We start from the raw sequence: 19,324 nt of genomic DNA on the forward strand, positions 1-19,324 counted from the left end.
TGGATGTAAAATTAGTCAGCGTGCCACATTCTTGAAAGTTGAAAGAAGCGTTTTTACCAGAATCATGTTATGCTCAACTGATATGAATCTGCATATATGTTGAACAAACCTTACAGCTAATAGCACATATACAATTGTTCCGAGTACAAGAGCTTCAGACAGACCACTCAACAACTGAAGACAACATTCCAAAAGGAAAAAGGGTTTAAAATGTGCAATCAAACCATGGTGGGCGAGCTTGTTTCACCTCAGACTTGATTTCCGCCATCAGACCTTATTCCCTACCAAACTCTATAAAGAATGTCATGGCATCCAGCTTTGACTGCACCTCTTAGGTAGCTTATCATTGTCCCTCGAGTTGAAGATTGTTTAGATGCTTTGTTCCCTAAAGTTAGTTTTTCACGCTACAAGTTCATAACAGCAGATACATGCTGACTAAGGGACAGGAAAGACAGCTGAGAAGCTCAACAATATGGCCCACCTGGTTAGACTACTGAACTTCAAATCTCACTTGAAGTTATTAATTCGTTTTGCTGATAACAAAGTATTGGAGAGAAGCATTGCTATAGTCATGGGCCCAACTCCTCCAGGAACAGGAGTAATAGCTGAAGCAACCTTGATGGCCTCCTCATAACAAACATCTCCAACTAGTCGATAGCCTCGAGGATTTGTAGCATCCTGTTGGACAGAATAAAAATCAGCAATCAACTTGGTAAATCAGAAGGCAAACATGCATTCCACTATACGGAAATTGTTTCTGTTTTTTCTTTCTTTTGGGGATGTATCACTGTGATTGGAATATTGTTAAACAAAAAATAATAATTACTACATTCTTTAAGTGGTCCTTGAACTAGCAATTCTATCATATTTATTTGAAGAGCATGCTGGGAAAGGCACAATGAGACACAAATTACTGCTTAATCACGAGGATGACAATTAGAAGAAAACAGTATATAGCTTTCACACCTCCACAGGATTAATCCCGACATCAATAATTACTGCCCCAGGCTTGATCCAGCTACCTCTAACCATATTTGGTTTCCCTACAGCAGCGATTATGATATCTGCTTCTCTTGTGATCTCCTCTGGGTTAGTGGTTCTGGAATGAACTATGCTGACGGTGGCATCTTCCCTCTAATATAAGAATAGGAAGAAACATTGGAAAGAACAAAAGCAATAAACAGAAAATTATAAGAGATGAAGAGCTCAATACAATGCTATCAGAAAAAAAGGCTCTATCACAAGAAGAATAAGATCATTGTTTATTAGACTATTACCTGCAGCAGCAGGGCAGCAGGCATTCCAACTATATTGCTCCTGCCAATGACAACCGCTTTTTTCCCCTTAATTTCCACATTGTACCGATGAAGAAGCTCAATGCATCCTTTTGGTGTACAGGGGATAAATAAGGGCTCTCTACCTCGCATCGCAAGCTGGCCAATATTTAGTGGGTGGAATCCATCCACATCCTTCTCAATGCAAACAGCATGTAGGATTTTCTCCTCATCCATATGCTGATCAAAAGTTGATGAAGACGCAATTCAAATTAGAAGATAAAGGTCTAGAAAGATATCAACTCTATCAGAAGTGGAATAGCTTTGAGATATATCATTGATCTATAAACTCATCCATAACAACAGCACTAGTTGAGTAGAGTACTTTCTCTTATCATAAGGGAACATGATCGGATAACTTTGACTACTCTTACTTCAAGGGATCATATCTGTTGGTGATTGGCTTTATGAAGCACCAAATTAACAATCTGATTAACTTTGGTTATCTCTTAATATTTTTCGAGACAGTACTTGTCTTTCTCAATATAAGCATCATATCTTTTTACTCTTGCATTCCTTTCAAATCATGTTCTTAAAAATGATTTTCTTCAGCTGGGGTCTATCGAAAACAACCTCTCTATACGACAACAGTTAGGTAAGGTCTGCGTACACCCACCCTCCCCAAACCACACTTGTTGGACTATATGGGGTATGTTGTTGAATAGCAACCACAAATGATGTCATGATGTACTATCTGATAAACTGAACCGATATAGACCAGTAGTTTCTCTCTCTTAAGATCCAATTCATTCAACAGTAACAAAAATATGACAAGGGAGATCCAACGACCAATAGTAACAATTTAGACATGATTCTGGGAATATAACTCATTCATATCCATCTTGGATAAAACTAATCCAGATAAAGTCACACGTTAAACATTCTTAACTCTATGAAAATTCAGCAATAAAAAACAACAAGGTTTAGTAGCATACCGAAGGCAATGGTAGCTGAACAAGAATTCCATGAACCATAGGATCATCATTGAAGTCTGAAATATACTTGAGAACTTCTTCCTCTGTTGAGTTCTCAGGCAAACACACTTCATAGGATTTGATCCCAGCAGTTTCACAAGCTTTTTTCTTGTTGCGAACATAAGTTGCAGAATCCTTCCTATCCCCAACAAGTATAACTGCAAGGCCAGGAACAACACCAATCGAATCTTTCATCCTAGTTATTTCAGCATTTATTTCATCTCTAACATCTTTTGCAACTTTTTTCCCATCAATCACTTTTACCGATGCCTCATTAGCCATCGCAGCTGCACAGCAAGGCGAATAATTCAAAAATTCTTAAAAGGTAGGTCTGTCAAACCAAACCAACAATGCCACAAAACCAGACAGTTGGGGAACACGCAAGAAAAAATCCAGAGTGAAACAATTACATTAAAAGGAAAAAGTCCCAATTGCGAGCCAAGGACCAAACACTTCAAGTCCACGAAATTCTCAACCAACTTACTTAAGAATACTGAAGTTCAGAAAATTGTAGACATATCACTCTGACCAATTTAACAGCTTACAGAGATGGTTTTTATAGTAAAGCTCTGAACTTTTAATACCTATACCATCAATTAATCCCATTTTAGATCTCTGAATCCTTGTTTGGTCATCTTCTAGCTAAAGATTCTTAACATCACGCCTAAAACAGCTTGCCAATATTATAACTTTACTCAAAACATAGATTTTATGTATTGTCAATTACTCAATATCTAGTTCATTCGCCAAAAAAAATATACTACCTTCACCCTTTTTAAAATCCATATTCCATACAAAGATATACTTACAAAGCAACTTAAAAGCTTGGGAATTGCAAAGTAAAAGAATTTACCGGTGATGATGGAGGAGGAGGAAAACGTTGGACGAGTGATGATGGTTCTGGGGAAAGATGGGTTGTAAAGGGGAGCCACAGAGGAACGGAAGCGAATTTGGTGGGGCCCAAGAAGTGGTAAAAACCGAGCTGCGGCTGCGGCGGTTGACGGCGGTGAGCAGTTGTTTAACTTCATCTTCATCATTGTTATCGGAGATGACGCCATTTTCCGACAAAGAAGATGAAGTTGAGCTCTAAGTCTCAGCCCTATGCTTGCACCGTTTTTTGTGTTTGGGGTTTAAGATTTTTTGCCGTAGGGTTTTGGACTATTAAATTTTAAACAGAAAAAAGGAAATTCATTTCAGATTTGGCTTAATTGTACTGTTGGTCCCTCAGTTATAGGTAAATTTAAATTTAATTCCCATCATTTTTTATCAAATACAATTAACTTTGATCTTTCTTGCTTAATATTTTGAAAATGTTTGATAAGGCTAAAATAACTTTAATTATTTAATCTGATTACCGGAAGAAAACCTATGATAAAAATTAGGTTTAGGAAACTTATACATCTATAAGGTAAAAAAAAATTCAGAACATAAAGCAGAACAAAGTTAAAAGAAATCTAAAGGCTAATCTCCTCCACAATTATTTTGGACAAAAACTTTTTTTCTTTTAAATTTTCAGTGGTATCCATCATATACTTGCTTGAAAAAAAAATATTTCAGAAAGGCATCCTTTCTTTTTCATATGCAAGAACATTCCACGTAGCTTTTGCATACATTCAACTATATCGATGCAAACTACCTGGATGACCTTATATCCTGAAATGCAAAAACAACAACTTTTCGAACCAAAGCAATTAAAAGGTCTATCACCTAGTGGTTATTATGCCATAAAAAAAAATTGCTCTCCTGCATAGCTTCTTGCTTGCTATAATTCTGTACATTCTTTTAAAAATGGGGTTAACTAAAAACACTATACACTTATAAGGACTATCTTCCCTTCGTTTTGGTTGTAGGTCCAAGCAATGCAGATTCGTGTTTCTTCTAATGGCTATCATATTGCTAGTGTTCCTTCACCGATTTGGTTCTCATCCGATGAGTCTGAGGCCTGAGCTTTGGCTTTACTCACAACACGAGAAAAACCATAGCCTAGAGAACTTCCGCTAGTTTCACATAGCTGCAAAACAAAATCAAGTATTATTTGTATTAAATATCTAACAAAATCTGAAACGGATGCAAACTCTAGCAACACTCCAAAACCAAAGACAAGTAGTGCAAGTATAATTTACCTCAGTAAGCTCAGAGAGGTGGCGGGACCTGAACTCGTTGATTGTTGCTGCTATCTCCGACATTGGCAGCTTAGCCTAGAAGATATAATATATACTCAGAATTTTATTTGCTACACTCAAGGAATGGTTGAAGAATGTCAAAAGCCAACTACAAGGAGATCGAGATGCAAAGGTAGCGTGCAGCTAGATTATTGCATCAGAACATCCAACAACCCATCAAGAATACTCAAGTATACAGTAGAACAGATCTCTGTCCAATCTATCAAATCTACTTACTTGTGCAAGGACAGCAGCAGCCAACTGCAGGCTTGGTTCCAAGGTCTCAGGCACAACCTGTAAAAACATTTATCCATTGTTCATCATTTATCCACCTTTTCCTCTTTCATGCATAATATGTTACAACTAGAAATGTCACGGTAGCAGAATGCTAATACAACAGCAAATGTATAAATATTTCAAGGCTCAGAATCCTGATTTTATCCAGAGAATCCTAAGTGCAACCAATATGAACAAGTTCCCAACAAAAAGATCAATAGCAAACATTAGAATAAGAAAGATACCGCTGTTGCTCCAGCCTTCTCTAAATTAAGGCCATGATCCACATCATGAGCACGTACAAATGTTTTCACATTGGGAAAGTACTTGTTCAAGGCCCAAACAGTTCTGTAATTTGCACCAGGAGTGTCTAATGTTATTGCGGCAGCACATGCTCTTTCAGCTCCAACTTTATGAAGAACCTAGAAATCGAGAATCAGAATGTCAAAATAAAATACACACCATATTTGTAAGTTCAGAAATTTGTTTTACCTCTCGGCTACCAGCATCACCAAAGTATACAGGAAGATCAAGTGCACGACCAACTGCAACACGCTCACTGCATTTATTGTAAAAAAACATTTATTAAGACAAGCATCATGATAATAATTGGATAATACAAGTGAACAACACCTCTTGCACACCCCCTTCCCAAGATTTCTTTAGATACAATAATAAAGTTAAAATCAGCTTGTTGATGCTCTTATAATCAACTACTGAAAATATTCAAGATCCAATCACAATCAAAACTCCAACATATAAGGAAAGTGTAATACCCTTTTATATTTGCTCAGGGACAGTTGCTTCTACATCTTCTTTCATGGTGGTTTTAGTTGTGGAAGTGAATTTTTTTTTTATTTTCATATCCTCTCATAGACTTACGCAGTTCATAAATTCATTGAAGGAATTCAAGGATTCGTTGGTAATTGACTTCAGCCACCATGGTATCTTGGTTGCTTTGTTTTTGCTCAATTAGAATCTTCAGCTTGTAGCCTCAAATCTCCTTTACTCTCTGGTTAGATTAGATTGGTTTCCATTCAAGGTAATGATAGATAATTTTGGTTGAAATTTACAGCAGAATTGCTCAAACCAACTCTGACGATCTCTATTCTCCCTTCTAACCTCTCACACTTCTTTTCCTTTTTTAAGTTTCTTTCTCATGGTGGGGTTTGGTTGCAGCCGGTATAGTGAGGAGAGAAGGCAGAACGGAAGACACAAATCTGGTGTGGAAGTGGTGGCAGAAGGGGAAGGGGAAGAGTAAAGGCATTATCGTGGTGCTGGGATGGGGGAGGAGGTGGTGGCAGGGAAAGAGAATGAAGAAGAGATTTATTTTTATTCAAAATGCCTTTCACGCTCTTAAATATGGATCATGCCATGTCAAAATGCCTTGCACACACCATGTCATGTCAGCAATGTGTCTAATAGGACAGTTTAAACATGGATCAAATGTTCAATAGGTACAATTTTACAAGCCTTACTCCAGGTGTCTTATGAAAATTTGTGACAAGTTTTAAGGGGCTATCTGTGTGGCCTTTGATTAACATTCAAATAATCAAATCTGATTTGTAAAATAATCTAATAGTTCAATAAAAGACTACTACAATCTAGTTCAATTTCCTTAATTCTCCGGCTTGGCACTGCGGCACTCTTTTGGGAAGCCATCATCCTCTTCTCTTTCATTGTTCTTCCTTTGATGCATGCATGAATATGAACATGTATATATATACAGAAAAATAAACTTTTACATTCAAATCCTAAAAGCGGATGATGACTGATGACTCACAATTAATAAACTATATAGTCAAGTCAACTGCTTGCTTTCATGACTGAATTGTTGTACCACCTAACAAAACTTCCTTCTACCTCATTTTGTATAATGATGTCTGATAGGACACCAAGTTTAACAAGTCATTTTTACATGAGTAACAACAACATACCCGATGTAATCCCACAAGTAGAGCCTAGGGAGAGTAGGATGTACGCAAACGCTACCTTTGTGGGGTAGAGGTAAGATGTCATTTTTACTTGAGTATTTTAACAAAATAGTCAAGTGGGCAGAAAATTAGTTTGATTAATAAAATATTACATCAAGGTTTAAAATTTAACTAGTGTATTTGAATTCCTGAAAGTTGTATAGAGTAATAACGGAACATATCAAACAATTTGGAATGTCCCAAAATAGTAATATTGTCATATAAGCTGGAGGGAATAACAAATTGCAAAGAATAAATATTTTTAAATAACAATTCTAAAAAAAAATAGGCATCTTCTGATTTTCAGTTGTTCAGTATCTATTTCCACATTGCACTGAGATGCTATATCATAAAAAACTTGCAAAAGAATATCACGACTCATATATAATGAGAATAACACAAACCATTGGGAAGTCATGAAACTTGATAATAATTACTCGCTGGCTCTGTTTCCTCAGGGGTAACATTCTCTACAGTATAATATCTTATAAAGGAAAACCATTTTCTTGCATCTGGTTAGATATAAAGGTTGGTGGCTTTTAAGAGTAGTTGATAGTGGAGGTGCTGTAGAGAGATAAGTTGTGAAAATATATAAAATTCTAACCTTCACTGAACCCACAGGAACTGAAACCAGTTCAATGTGAGCAAAAAGAGAATCATACCTTCGCACATCAAGTGCAACAAATGGAATCAGTCGCTCGGAGAGAAGTTGGGCAATGATCTGTTAAGATGAAACTAACTCAATAGACAGAAGATGGGATGGATAGCTTCATTTTTCCAGAGTTTGACAATGATTTGTCCAATGATCAATTAACTAATTTATGAAAGCAGGGGGCAAAACCTGGCCAACGCGACCAAATCCACAAATAATGATATGATCTTGCAAATCATCTGTCTGGAAAAGAAAAAGGGAACTATTAATTTATATTCTTTTAAGCAACTGATTGAAGTCAGTGAAATCTTCTTTACATTTATGCAGGTAATAATCCATAGAGATATCATTACATGATGTAGTCCTTCAAGTAATGAACTTTGGTAACAAAACATCTGTTACTTCTCATACCAATGATCTCCATAATAAATGCTAACGATAACAACTTACATAGAGCAAAGCAGCAATGAGTTAAAAAAGGTCAGAAGGAAAACCAAGTGAGGCATTAGATTCAGTTGAAACCTAATCAGAGATGAGATGGATCTATAATTCCATAGATGATTACTTTTCAAGGCAAGAATAATTCCTTGCAAAAAATAAAATTGTGCCAAAAGTAAAACGGCAGAGAAACTAAAAGGGTTCAGAAGGCTTAGTACCAGTACCACAACACTGAGGCACGAAACTTAAGTAGCAACAAAAAGTACAGCACAAAACTTGAGAGATGAACCAGGATAAAAGAAATGCATTGAAAGGAGAAATTTGAGAAAGGGAAGGACAGCCAGGGATGAAGAAATTTGGGAAAGGGAAGGGGAGTAAAAGGAAATGTTTTCTAGCACCGAAATTCCAGCTTTCCTCGTCTCCAGAAATACGTTATGGTTTTCTTAACAACAGTACTGTGCCCCTAAACCTTAGCCCTTTAATTTATACCCTGTAACTATTGACAACCTGAATCCAAACTATTTTGTGTTAGCTTGCAAGGTCCTGAACCTGAAGTACAGGTCTAACTGTATTTTTCTGTGATCAATTCACAAATCTAGCACCACAACAAATAATCATGTGACATACACCAATTTTTGGCAGCTATATTTTGCTTGAAGTAAGATGTAATCAAGTAGGATATACTAAATGTTCGAAAATTTTAGAAACGAAAACAGAGGCTTTAGTGTGATCCGTCTTTAGGTGTCAAAATATAAGAATTGGCAAACATCTACACGGTTCATTAGTTTCATCCTTGCTAAAAACCACAGAAGAAAACTAGTGCCACCAAAAGTAGGAGGCAGTACCTCACTTTCATCAGGCAATAAACTTCGCACATCTTGCAGCTCAAAACGAGATGCTATTAATTGACCTCCAGCAGCTAGATATGGTGTGAGAGCCATTGAAATTCCAACCACAAGAAACAGCAGAGATGACAATTCAGGAGACATTATTCCCTGGAAAAAAAAGGTAAAACCATGAGGAATCATTAAATAAGCTGATACTTATCCTAAGAAGATGTATTTTTTTCATGGGGCAAAATTCCTCATAGATCTTAGCACTGCACTGTCCAGATAAGTTGCAGCTTCAAATTTATTTAAGGGTAGATAAGGGCGAACAAGCCTCATGAAATAAGAGAAATGTAAGTAGATATAAGATGGCCGACGTAGATAGAAACTGGAAGGATTGATGGTAATTAGTCTCCACTTGCCCAACAACAGGATCAGATAAGCTCCATATTTGATTTCAGTACATAGGTCATTTGTAAAATAGGTCCACAATTCCGTGACAAAGAAACAGAAGCTGTTTAAACAGCATCGCAAGAGAGGGAGAAAAAATGGAATAAAAGAATTTTATTGACGGATATGAATGCTTGTGAAAGGTTAAAGCTATCAAAGAAATAAACCTGATTGACAGCTTCACCAAAGGCTACGAAGGCAAACTCTCCACCCGGAGCAAGTAGGAGACCCACTCTTACTGCCGATACAATTGAAATACCAAACAGTTTACCAATTAATGCAACCAAGATAGTCTTGCCACCTAATAGAAGTCCCAATGAGCCCATAATCACTGGAAAGTTTGAAAGAAGAAGCTTGGGATCAATGGACATTCCAACCTGCAAGCCAGATAATACTTGTTCAGTTGTAAAGACGCAAAGCACCCAAAGTCATAATAAATATATTCATGGAAAACTCTCATTTCAGCCTTGATAAAAGTTGATTAAAATAGATAAAATTTTGTTTGCTAAACAGCTGAAGTGGTATTACAGAATGCAGAAGTACAGTCATTCAATGAGAACAACTCAGGAGAGACAGTTAAGCTCTACAAGCTGGCGAGAACACTAGAGCAAGAATTTTAAAATGTAAATAGAACCTTACCAAGACCTATCCTACCTTAACTCCAATTGACTAGTTGTAGGATCACAAAACTGCATTCACATTGTACACCAAACAAGATAATTATCACCTACCGTCATGAAAAAGAGACCCAGCAGGAGTCCACGATATGGAGCAATATCTGATTCAACTTGCAACGAAAATTCAGTTTCTGCCAGAAGCAGACCAGCTAAAAATGCACCCAAAGCCATTGAAAGGCCAGCCTGCATTAATTCACGTCAGTTAACACATCGTAGACTCCACAAATTAATGGTTCTAACAAACATGGGCAGTACAGATGGACCCGTAAGAGTTTTGTAAGTACCCTGGCAGTCAGAAGACTAGTCCCTAGGATAACAAGGAGCGTATTTGCCGAAAATATTTCTGCATTTTGATTCTCTGCAATCTGCTTATAAATAGGCCGCAACAGCTGAAATCAGAACAGAGAATGAACATATTAGTGTCCTCAGATTTAACAGCAAAATATCTTACGAGACTTGTAAAATGAAAAGTCTAATTAGTACCCCAATCAATATTGGGATTTTTACACTAATAGCCGGACAGATTTACTGTTTACTCTTTTCTAACCGGTATACATAGAATCCTTGGATTTAACAGAAAAATATCTTACAAGACTTGCAAAAAATGAAAACTGGATTTAACACCCTAATTACCTTTTGTAACAGTCAAAAAATTAATTTTAATAATCTATAGACAATAGAAAATGGAAGACCACGGTCAAATGTCACAAGAGATGCAGTTTGGACTTAAAAAACTATACACTATTAATCTGAAGCATTTATAATATTGGAAGAGATTCTACACGAACAAACAGCTTACCAGACGTCCTCCGGCAATAATGGCAGTGATAGCTACAATTGCCTTTACAGCAGCCAAACCAAGAGCCTCAGCTATTGCTCGGAAACCAACCTAATAAGAAAGTTCTGTTAGAACAAGGCAATTTGGAAAATGGCAACAGTGTGTACTCACAGCTATCAAAAGGAAAGAATGTTGTTTTTGCATGTGATTTGAGGTCCAGAACCTCATATAGCTGGAATCGTAAGTATAAAAAGTTCAAAACAAACAAATTTCAAATTATTTTTAGAAGACAGGACGGTAATGTAAAAGATTCTATACCCCTCCTTTTGATGAATTTGGTGAAATTAGTGGTATCAGTATGAGTAGAACAACCACCGCCAGATCCTGGGGGATAAAAGGAAAAAAATTATTAAATCATATCACAAGGAAAATTCTAAAAGTGTCACAGCACAAGTATATCATTTCAAGTGCATAACGGCACCTATACGGTGATGGAAAGTACATATATGTGAGTTGTGTGTATGCCTTGATCACACCCATATCATGAGAAAGATGTGACAGCTTTGTACTGTCTATATGCAGATACCTGAAAGAGTAATACAGAAAATGTAGCTCGTCCATGTCGTGATGTGCTCTCACCACGCTCCTGCAATACCTGCAGATATGCAACATAATCATTAGTTACTAAAGTTTCATTTTACGATGAGCAAGAGTCACAGGCACATAGACAAACCATATATAGATAAACTACAATGCCTTGGATTGTAGAAAACATGTTGAATCAACAAGGAAAATATCAGGAAAACTCCAATGCTGATTTGATGTCTCAGCATAAGCCATTATCAAGAATAACTGTTTCTGGATTTGGGGGAACATATCATAATAATGTTCCCTTTTTAAGCATTAACTTTGATTAGAGTGTTGAACTGGTCACCAAATCAACGTGCTTAATGAGTATACAAAACCATTTAACTGCCAAATCTTGCCCATCATTCATTAGCAAGGAAGACCTGCTAAAGGTATAGAAGGATTTACCTGGAGGACGACAGCAGTGGAAGATAAGGCAAGCCCATTTCCAATCACAATTGCAGCAGGTCCAGCCTGCCCGGCAACCAAATTAGCAATTAACCCGACCACCACAGCTGTCACTAAGACCTGCATTCATTTATTGAAATTACTAATTAGTGTGAAAAGCTTATTCGTTGAGAACCTCTACTAAGCAATATGGTGTGGGTTAATAATACCAAGTGCTCAAACTTTTGCAATTACCTGAGCACTGCCCAATCCAAAAACGTATTTCTTCATAGAACTTAGTCTCTCAACAGATAGCTGTCGAAGAAAATACAAACAGAAGTTATTAAGGCAGTACTTGTAACACATTCAGAAAGAAATAAACTAGTCAATTTTCCTAGAGTATACCTCTAAGCCGATGTTAAATAGAAGGAAGACAACTCCAAATTCAGCTATAGCCTTGGTCCCATGTACATGACGTATGATAGAAAGACCATAAGGTCCAATCAAGATTCCAGCAGCCAAATACCCAAGGACAGGACTTCCTATACGTTACAGCACAGAGAAGATGAATCATTAATAAAAAAACGGGAGTACGTCTACAGTCAAAGATCATGTTTCAACCTTTAGAACATGTTCAAGAAAAGACCTAGCAGGAAACTTTTACATCAAGAACAAGTTTGGTGAAATTATCATACATAATAAGCTACAAGTCACTATCCTCATGCAATAAAGAAGGTAGCAAAGTTCAATTACCTCCTGGAATTTTCTGGAAGATGGGCACAAAGATAACACTTGCAAGCAATAGCCATAACATGTCAAAAAGAGAAGCTTCTTCCTCATTTATCTGAAATGAGAAACAACACCATTAGCAAGTAAAAGTAAAGCCCCATCCTAACAAAATGGTGATGGCAGGCATTAAACTAGTGGGAGTTTAAGAGGCATGCCTCTTGATGAGGAAGCATCTCCATTAGTGTCTTAAGTTTCTTGGGCAGTTTTCTTATTTGTCGAACCAGAGGTCTTGCATTTGTCGAGACCTCATCAATGCTTGTGGTAATTATGTCTGGCTGCTGAAAAACTCGCTCTGATCGATTGACGTAAAAGGCAATTCTGTGACAGATGTCAGAAGCATATCAAATGCCATAACCACAACAAGCTATATCAATCTAATGATACAAAGATTGTATCCTAACGAGGCACTTATACATGCAGCTACTGAGATTAGCTTCATCTTCTAAAAGAAACAAAGAATGGATAGTGTTATAGTAGTTGTACCCTGCTCCCATCAGTAATGAGCCAACCACCAGCTTGGGCAATTGATTCCTTGCCGACTCAATGAGACTCTGGAAAACTGAAGCAGGTGTGAACTCTTCACCATCTGAGGGAAATGAGAAGAAAGATGCAGGCAAGAAACGGGATGATTTCTTCAATAATGTTTTGGGAGCACTAAGCGGTGAACTGTCCCTGGCTGATTCCTTGTTGACCTCCTGCCTCACAGTTTGAACACTTTTTGGTTTTTCTGCATCAGAATCAGAATCTTTTGAGGAGTCTAGAACTAACTTTCTATCTTCATCGTCACTCTCATCAGACAAAGGCCCACTGGCCACCCAAGCATCCTCCAGTTGTACCTCCCGATCTTTATCAATAACACTCTCAACTGAATTTCTAGGGAATACCTCATCCTCACAAAGTGTCCCATCAACTGATACTTGGCCTAGAGCTGATGATCCATTCTGTACGACTGAAGTTTCTGCAGTGTCAAGAGGTGATACAGCTAGGTTCTTCTCAGCTTTCTGCAAAGCAATCTCCGCATCATTCACCCGTTGAGTAGCCTCGAGCTCATAAGCAACAGCTTGTTCGGCTAAAAGCATTATGTTTGAAACATCTTCCTCGGCTTTTAAAGCATTGATTTGTGCTTCCTCAGCTAGATCATTCAACCTGTCAGCCTCTTTTTGCAGCTCTTCTTTTTTGTTCTGCAGCCGCCTCAATATAGCCTCACAATTTTCCAACCGGTCCCGACACTCCTCCATATCTTCCTGAGCAGCTGAAAGTGCTGTCTCTTCCTCCATCAATGAAGTTGATTCTTCCCCTTTGCTTTCGTCAGAAGTTTTTGAAGACATACGTCCTTGTTTTGCAGATTGTATTGAATCAAGAGCAACTAGAAGCCTTGCCTCAGCCAAAGAAAGGGCCATTGTTGCTTTTTGAACTGCATCTTTAGCAATCATCTCTTCAACTACCATCTCTTCAATGCTTTCAAGTTGTTTGTTCACATCATCCCATGCATTAGCAGCTTCATCCTTTAATGCTATAGCAGCTTCTGATATCTTCTGGGCTTTTTCCTCAAACATTGTGCTGTTGAGCTGTGCAACTTCCAGATCCTTGAGTGCCTTCTGCAACAACTCCCTTAGTTCATCCAAATTATCCCCTTCCTTTTCTTCTCCTTTGTCTTCCTCCAATTCCTTAGCGCTGCTAATTTCAGCGATGCCATTAGCACTAACACTCACAGATCCCTCCTCAGCACTCTCACTGGACTCCACATTTCTACCATTACCATCAATGAAAGCAAGTGAATCATTCTCCTGACAGCGAAGCAACTTTACTCCCCTAGAATCCTTCACACCCGCCAAATTCCCACTCGAATCAGATTTCCACAAAGCACAACTCAATCGAATCCTCGAATATGCTAAACTACTATTACTACATCCCACAATCCGTTTCAACCTTCTCCCCGGCCGATTCCTACAAATAACCCTAGCATTTCCAAGCAATTTATGCTTCAATCCTACATCACAGCTGCTTTTCTTACTGTAGTTCAAAGTTTCACCACAATGCGAAGCATTCGGCTGCCATAAACAGTAAGCAAATCCCATACTCCTCTCCTCTAATTCACTAAACGTCAAAAAAACACCAAACCGTAATTCTCATTACCTCAAATCACCTAACAAAAAAAAAAAAACAAGTTTTTATTCCAATCAACAAACAAATTTTTAAAAATCAATTCACACTACCACAAATAATAAGCTAAAAATCACCATAACAAACTGAAAATAGATTTCGCAATCAATCAACATTCCGCTTCAATTCACATATTCAACAAAGAAGAGTTAAAGAGAAATTTGAATTTACCGATACAGAGAAGTGACAGTGAGAGAAGATATCGATATCTTCAGTACGGCGGAATTTGAGAGAAAAATTAGGTCAGATAATGATAGATTGACTTTGCTATTGGCTCTTCCTATCGATTTTTTATAGCTTTGTCCGAAGAAGAAAGAGCCTTTCGTTTAGCGACTCTGTGCTTACTTGAAAAGTTGAAATGATGTGAAGAAATATATTTTTCTTCTTTTTTTTCTCATTTTCAGTTGCTATTTATTTTTTAATTTATTTTCAGGTTTTTGTTGTCTCCCTCCCATTTGGGGAATATGACAAAATTGGATTAAAGGGTTTATTGGTGGATATTCCAATTTTCTGCATTTACATAATTATCCTTCTTGCTATTGTTTGATGGAAAATTCATTTCACAAATAGATATTTAGTCATGTGATAAACAATGGGTAACGTACCTACCTGAAAGTATTTTCTAACTTTTCTATAAAAAAAAAAAGTTTTCGATCCGTTACTCTTCGAAGTTCATATTAAATAATCTGATTGGAGTTGACGTTTTTCTCCATATTTAAGACTTGAACCCAAAATTACTGATCAACTTTATGTGAAGTTAATCAATTATAGGAAATTATCTCCTTTTTATATGAATAATAATTTTTTAAAATTATTAAACCAAATTAATTGTCTTCAGATTTTTAGATTTATAAATTAAATAAAACCAAACAAAATTAGGATATGGTCGATCGTCTCCTTCCGTGCATGAATCCTCCATGGACCGAGTCCACTGGACATCAAATTGATCCCTTTGCATTTCAAATGGGCCATAAAGGCCCAAATCTGTATGGCCTTCAAGTTTCTTTGCATTTCAAATAGTAGGCCACAGAGGCCCAAATCTCAATGGAATTCAAATTAATCCCTTGACTCTCACTTTATACAAACACATATGCATAAATTGTGTTTTGTTTTTATAAAGTGAGAAAAAATTATATATACAAATACGAATACATATATTTTTGTCTTATACACTTATAATACAAATACAGACCTTCCTCTGCCCAGTTTTCTTTTGTCTTTCTCTCTTTCTCTGTTTATACAAACACAGGGTATACAATTGATTCGTATATATATACCAAAATATACATATTAATAACCATATTCGTATATGTACATTGAAATACACATGTTAATAGTCATCCATTTATATATAGTGAAATATACATATTGATAGTCATTTATATATGTATAGGGAAATATACATATCATAGTCATAGCAAACATAAAGTTTGTTATGAAGCACAATTATACAAACTATAGCTATAATATACAATGTAGTGACATGACTTTTGCAGCTTGAGAATATTATCTACATCATAATTAAGTGTTGCACCAAGATGAAAGAAGTTGACATTATTTTCCTTCCATATGGAACTTTGAGCACAAAAAGAGGTAACAGGTTTATTCTCCAATATTTCTAGAGGAAAGTAGGTTTTGAACGAGGAATCATACTCCTCTGCCTTCGTTTATATATACTAGGAAATATTTGTGTGATTATCCTTTCCTAATGTTAATGAAAAACGGAAAAGTAAAAAACATTCAAGTTCTTAAATTGAACGAAGAGAGAAATGTTTTATTATCATCAACTTGGTTGTGTACTGAAATGTTTTATTGTCATCTACTCATGCTTTCAGACTGCTGTCTTTAACCTTCAAGTGTGTTTCTGTTGTTTTCTCTATATCTGTAAGCTGTGTAAAAGATATCCAACCTAAAGAAGAGCGCTTTTATTAAAGAATTGACATGTAAAAATGAAAAAATTGTTACATTTATTCTAGGAGTTAAATATCAGTAGTGAATACATCTAAAGAGTATTTGCAAGAAGGTGAAAAAGTTATATTCTCTGGTGCATTCTGCTAACTTGTATAGTAAATGCTCGATAAGTCCAGACAATTCACATCGCAAAAAAAGAAGAAGCTAAAAAGGCAAGAAAATTACTGGACATGAGTGGTTTGCTTCATTTTTTCTTAATCTTGGAAAATGTTGCAGTTTCAGAGAAATAATGACTTGTGGTTGCGTGCTTGGCCTGATCAGGATTTGATAGCTCGATCCCTTGAATTGGGGTGAAGGCCAAACTTGAAGTCAATCCTGAGTATACACGAGTACTAGTAGTGCTGCTTTTGAATTTCTTCTTAATAGCTGATAGACGTAACTTGCCAATTCCATCTGCTTGACTAAGCATACCATAGCCCTGCCCTAATCCATCCCCCAAGGAGCTACTCCAAAATTAATCCTATTTACTAGCTTTTGCCTCTCGGTGATCTCATATCTCTTATTCATCTCTCTTTTTCTTATAAGCATTAGAATCTAATGGAACTGGAAGAGGCTTTGCTGGAGGTAACTCTTGCAGTTTCTCCATCTTCTTAAGAATAATACAATACCCTTGAGAGATGTTCCATATTGCCCAGTTGGATCTCCTCTGGCTGAGTCCACACGGGCTGCTAATATACATTTATCTGCCAACAGTCCATAGGCTTTCTTCCTTAAGGAAGGAGGTGTACTCTGAATTATATCAGTTTCCTCAATAGAACAACCTCCTATATGATGAAACATGGCTGTGGAGAAGGAGAACCCTGCTAAATTATTAATATTCGTTTTGGCACCAAGAAGGTTGATGCAATCAGCGGGGATGTTTACCAAGGACGAGAGAACACCAGCAGTAGCTATAAGTTTAGCAGCAACCGCACTCCCAACTACAGCAGAAAGATTGGGAGCGATAAATCCCATTCGACTCTCAACAAAATCAACTACTTTTTTCTTTGCTGAATCAATAGAAAGAGCTCTGTCACATGCTTCCAACGTCCTGTGGCAATGGCTTGCCACTGGTAGTAGATGCGGTAACAGAGACAACCATGATAACAGCTGAAGGTAATAATCCTTCCAAATCAACTAAGGTCATGTCCATTGCATTCCCAATCCTTTTAACTACCCCGGCATAATCAATTGGGTGATTAACAAGTGACTCCAATTCAGGAAATTTCAATCGGTACTGGTCGCGTATAAAATTGTGGATTGTAGAAATTTCATTCTCAATATCGATTAATAATGCATTACAGTCCATTATCAAAGCATCATATTCTGAATCACGCTTACGATCACAACTTCTCAAGGCATCTTCAACTCTGTGCATAACGTCAATGTAGCCATATGAATTTTGCAGTTTGAATATATCATCCAATTCTCCATCATGTTCCTCTATTATCCATGATGGACTCTCTTCGTTATCGGACAATTCTGCTAAGAAAGAAGCAGCAAGAGTAGCCATAAACAAGACTACGATCGATTCTGCAAACAAAGAAGAATGTTGTAAGTTGAATAGTATGCTGCTGCGGCCGTATACGGTATATATGGGGAACGTCTCTGTGATTATTCTTTTCCTAATCAAATTAGGAAAACCGAATAAATTAATAAATCCTTTCCTTTTAACTTCAAGGTAGTAGTATAGATAAATAGTTTTGATTTTATATTCTACATTAATAAATTAATTGGAGAAACTCCTTAATTTTCGTTAGCTTAATTTCAGAAAGTAACATTAATTGATAAAAAGGAATCCTAATAAGGAAAAAAGTTGTAAATCATTTTTTTTTTTTTTGATAAAAAAAGTAACAGAAGTTAGTAGACTGTTAATCTTTTTGAGGTTGGGTGGAAAAAAATAATAATTTAGCAGCTCTTTCTTGGTTTGCTTTTTCTTCTAGCGTACTCTTGTATTGCTGCTTTTGTGGTTGTAATTTTTTTTTTTTCCTCTTCAAAATCTTATTGGAGTGCATATTTGATCTTGCAAATATTATATATACCATAGGCCGCGTAGTAGTTATACTAACAACATTTCGATTACATAAGCATATTTTTTATTACCATTAGAGTTACAACTCTCCGACTTCTTTCAACGGAATAGGATTTTGAATCGATATGGAGACTTAATGGGTGAACATAAAATAAAGTTTGAATTGATTTTATTATAAGGTCATTCGATTATAAAATAAAATTACATATTTATTTATTAGGTCATTTGATTTAGAGTGAAACTTATTTTATAAAGATGTCACATGTAGAATGTGCTTTATTAAAAAAAGGAGTCCGGAGCCTAAATAGTATAAAATATTAACAAAAATTTTAAAACGGTATATATAAAATTTTATATTAATCAAAACGGCAAAATCGCTCGAACAACAGCGATTTCCTTCACCAAACTGCAGCGATTTTGCAAAATGTAATTTTTTTAATTTTTTTTTTCAAATCGCTATCTACGCATCGATTTTCAAACTTTTTTTTAGAAAATCGCTGTCTAGGCAGCGATTTTCTAAAAGAATTTTTTTTTAAAGGAAAATCGTAGGAAAAACAAATTTTATTGATTTTCAAATATTATTTTGAAATTCAAATATATAGCTTATAAGAAAATATGCATTATTTTTTTAAAAATAAGAATAAATAGGGTAACAAAAATATTTTCTTTCTAAAAAATTAAGAATAAGTAAGGTAACAAAAATATTTTCTTTCTAAAAAAAATTAAGAATAAGTAATGTAACAAAAATATTTTCTTTCTAAAAAAAGATACTATATTAAATTTAAATTTAAATGATGTTTGAGTTCAAATAGAATTCTAACTTTTTAACCTCTTT

The 19,324-nt window shown here is 36.1% G+C and overlaps 2 protein-coding genes and 1 pseudogene across 3 annotated transcripts; all 3 read right to left on the reverse strand.

Annotated features, from left to right (window-relative positions):
• On the reverse strand, positions 1-3,736 carry LOC101258003 (bifunctional protein FolD 4, chloroplastic). Its single transcript, XM_004229870.5, has 5 exons — positions 3,162-3,736; positions 2,270-2,595; positions 1,278-1,514; positions 967-1,134; positions 1-678 (listed from the first exon to the last, which is right to left on the reverse strand). The coding sequence occupies exons 1-5, from the start codon at positions 3,364-3,366 to the stop codon at positions 508-510; spliced, it is 1,107 nt and encodes a 368-aa protein (XP_004229918.2). The 5' UTR covers positions 3,367-3,736; the 3' UTR covers positions 1-507.
• A 123-nt stretch (positions 3,737-3,859) lies between these two features.
• On the reverse strand, positions 3,860-14,961 carry LOC101246664 (K(+) efflux antiporter 2, chloroplastic). Of its 2 annotated transcripts, none has more exons than XR_011210956.1 (21): positions 14,679-14,961; positions 12,828-14,490; positions 12,500-12,662; positions 12,309-12,399; positions 11,961-12,097; positions 11,811-11,870; positions 11,577-11,696; positions 11,128-11,196; positions 10,860-10,925; positions 10,563-10,652; positions 10,048-10,152; positions 9,818-9,946; positions 9,254-9,463; positions 8,655-8,804; positions 7,561-7,614; positions 5,523-7,440; positions 5,239-5,305; positions 4,992-5,168; positions 4,708-4,764; positions 4,432-4,506; positions 3,860-4,319 (listed from the first exon to the last, which is right to left on the reverse strand). XR_011210956.1 is itself a non-coding variant. In XM_004229832.5 (21 exons), the coding sequence occupies exons 2-21, from the start codon at positions 14,420-14,422 to the stop codon at positions 4,197-4,199; spliced, it is 3,597 nt and encodes a 1,198-aa protein (XP_004229880.1). In that variant the 5' UTR covers positions 14,423-14,490; positions 14,679-14,961; the 3' UTR covers positions 3,860-4,196. The 2 variants fall into 2 exon arrangements, 1 of the variants encoding a protein (XP_004229880.1); XM_004229832.5 differs by having other exon boundaries at positions 7,382-7,440.
• Positions 14,962-16,539: 1,578 nt separating this feature from the next.
• LOC101260583 (U4/U6 small nuclear ribonucleoprotein Prp31 homolog) lies at positions 16,540-17,970 on the reverse strand (annotated as a pseudogene).
• Between the last annotated feature and the right edge of the window lie 1,354 nt (positions 17,971-19,324).

Source organism: Solanum lycopersicum, chromosome 1 (assembly GCF_036512215.1).
Source record: "Solanum lycopersicum chromosome 1, SLM_r2.1".
Lineage (NCBI taxonomy): Eukaryota > Viridiplantae > Streptophyta > Magnoliopsida > Solanales > Solanaceae > Solanum > Solanum lycopersicum.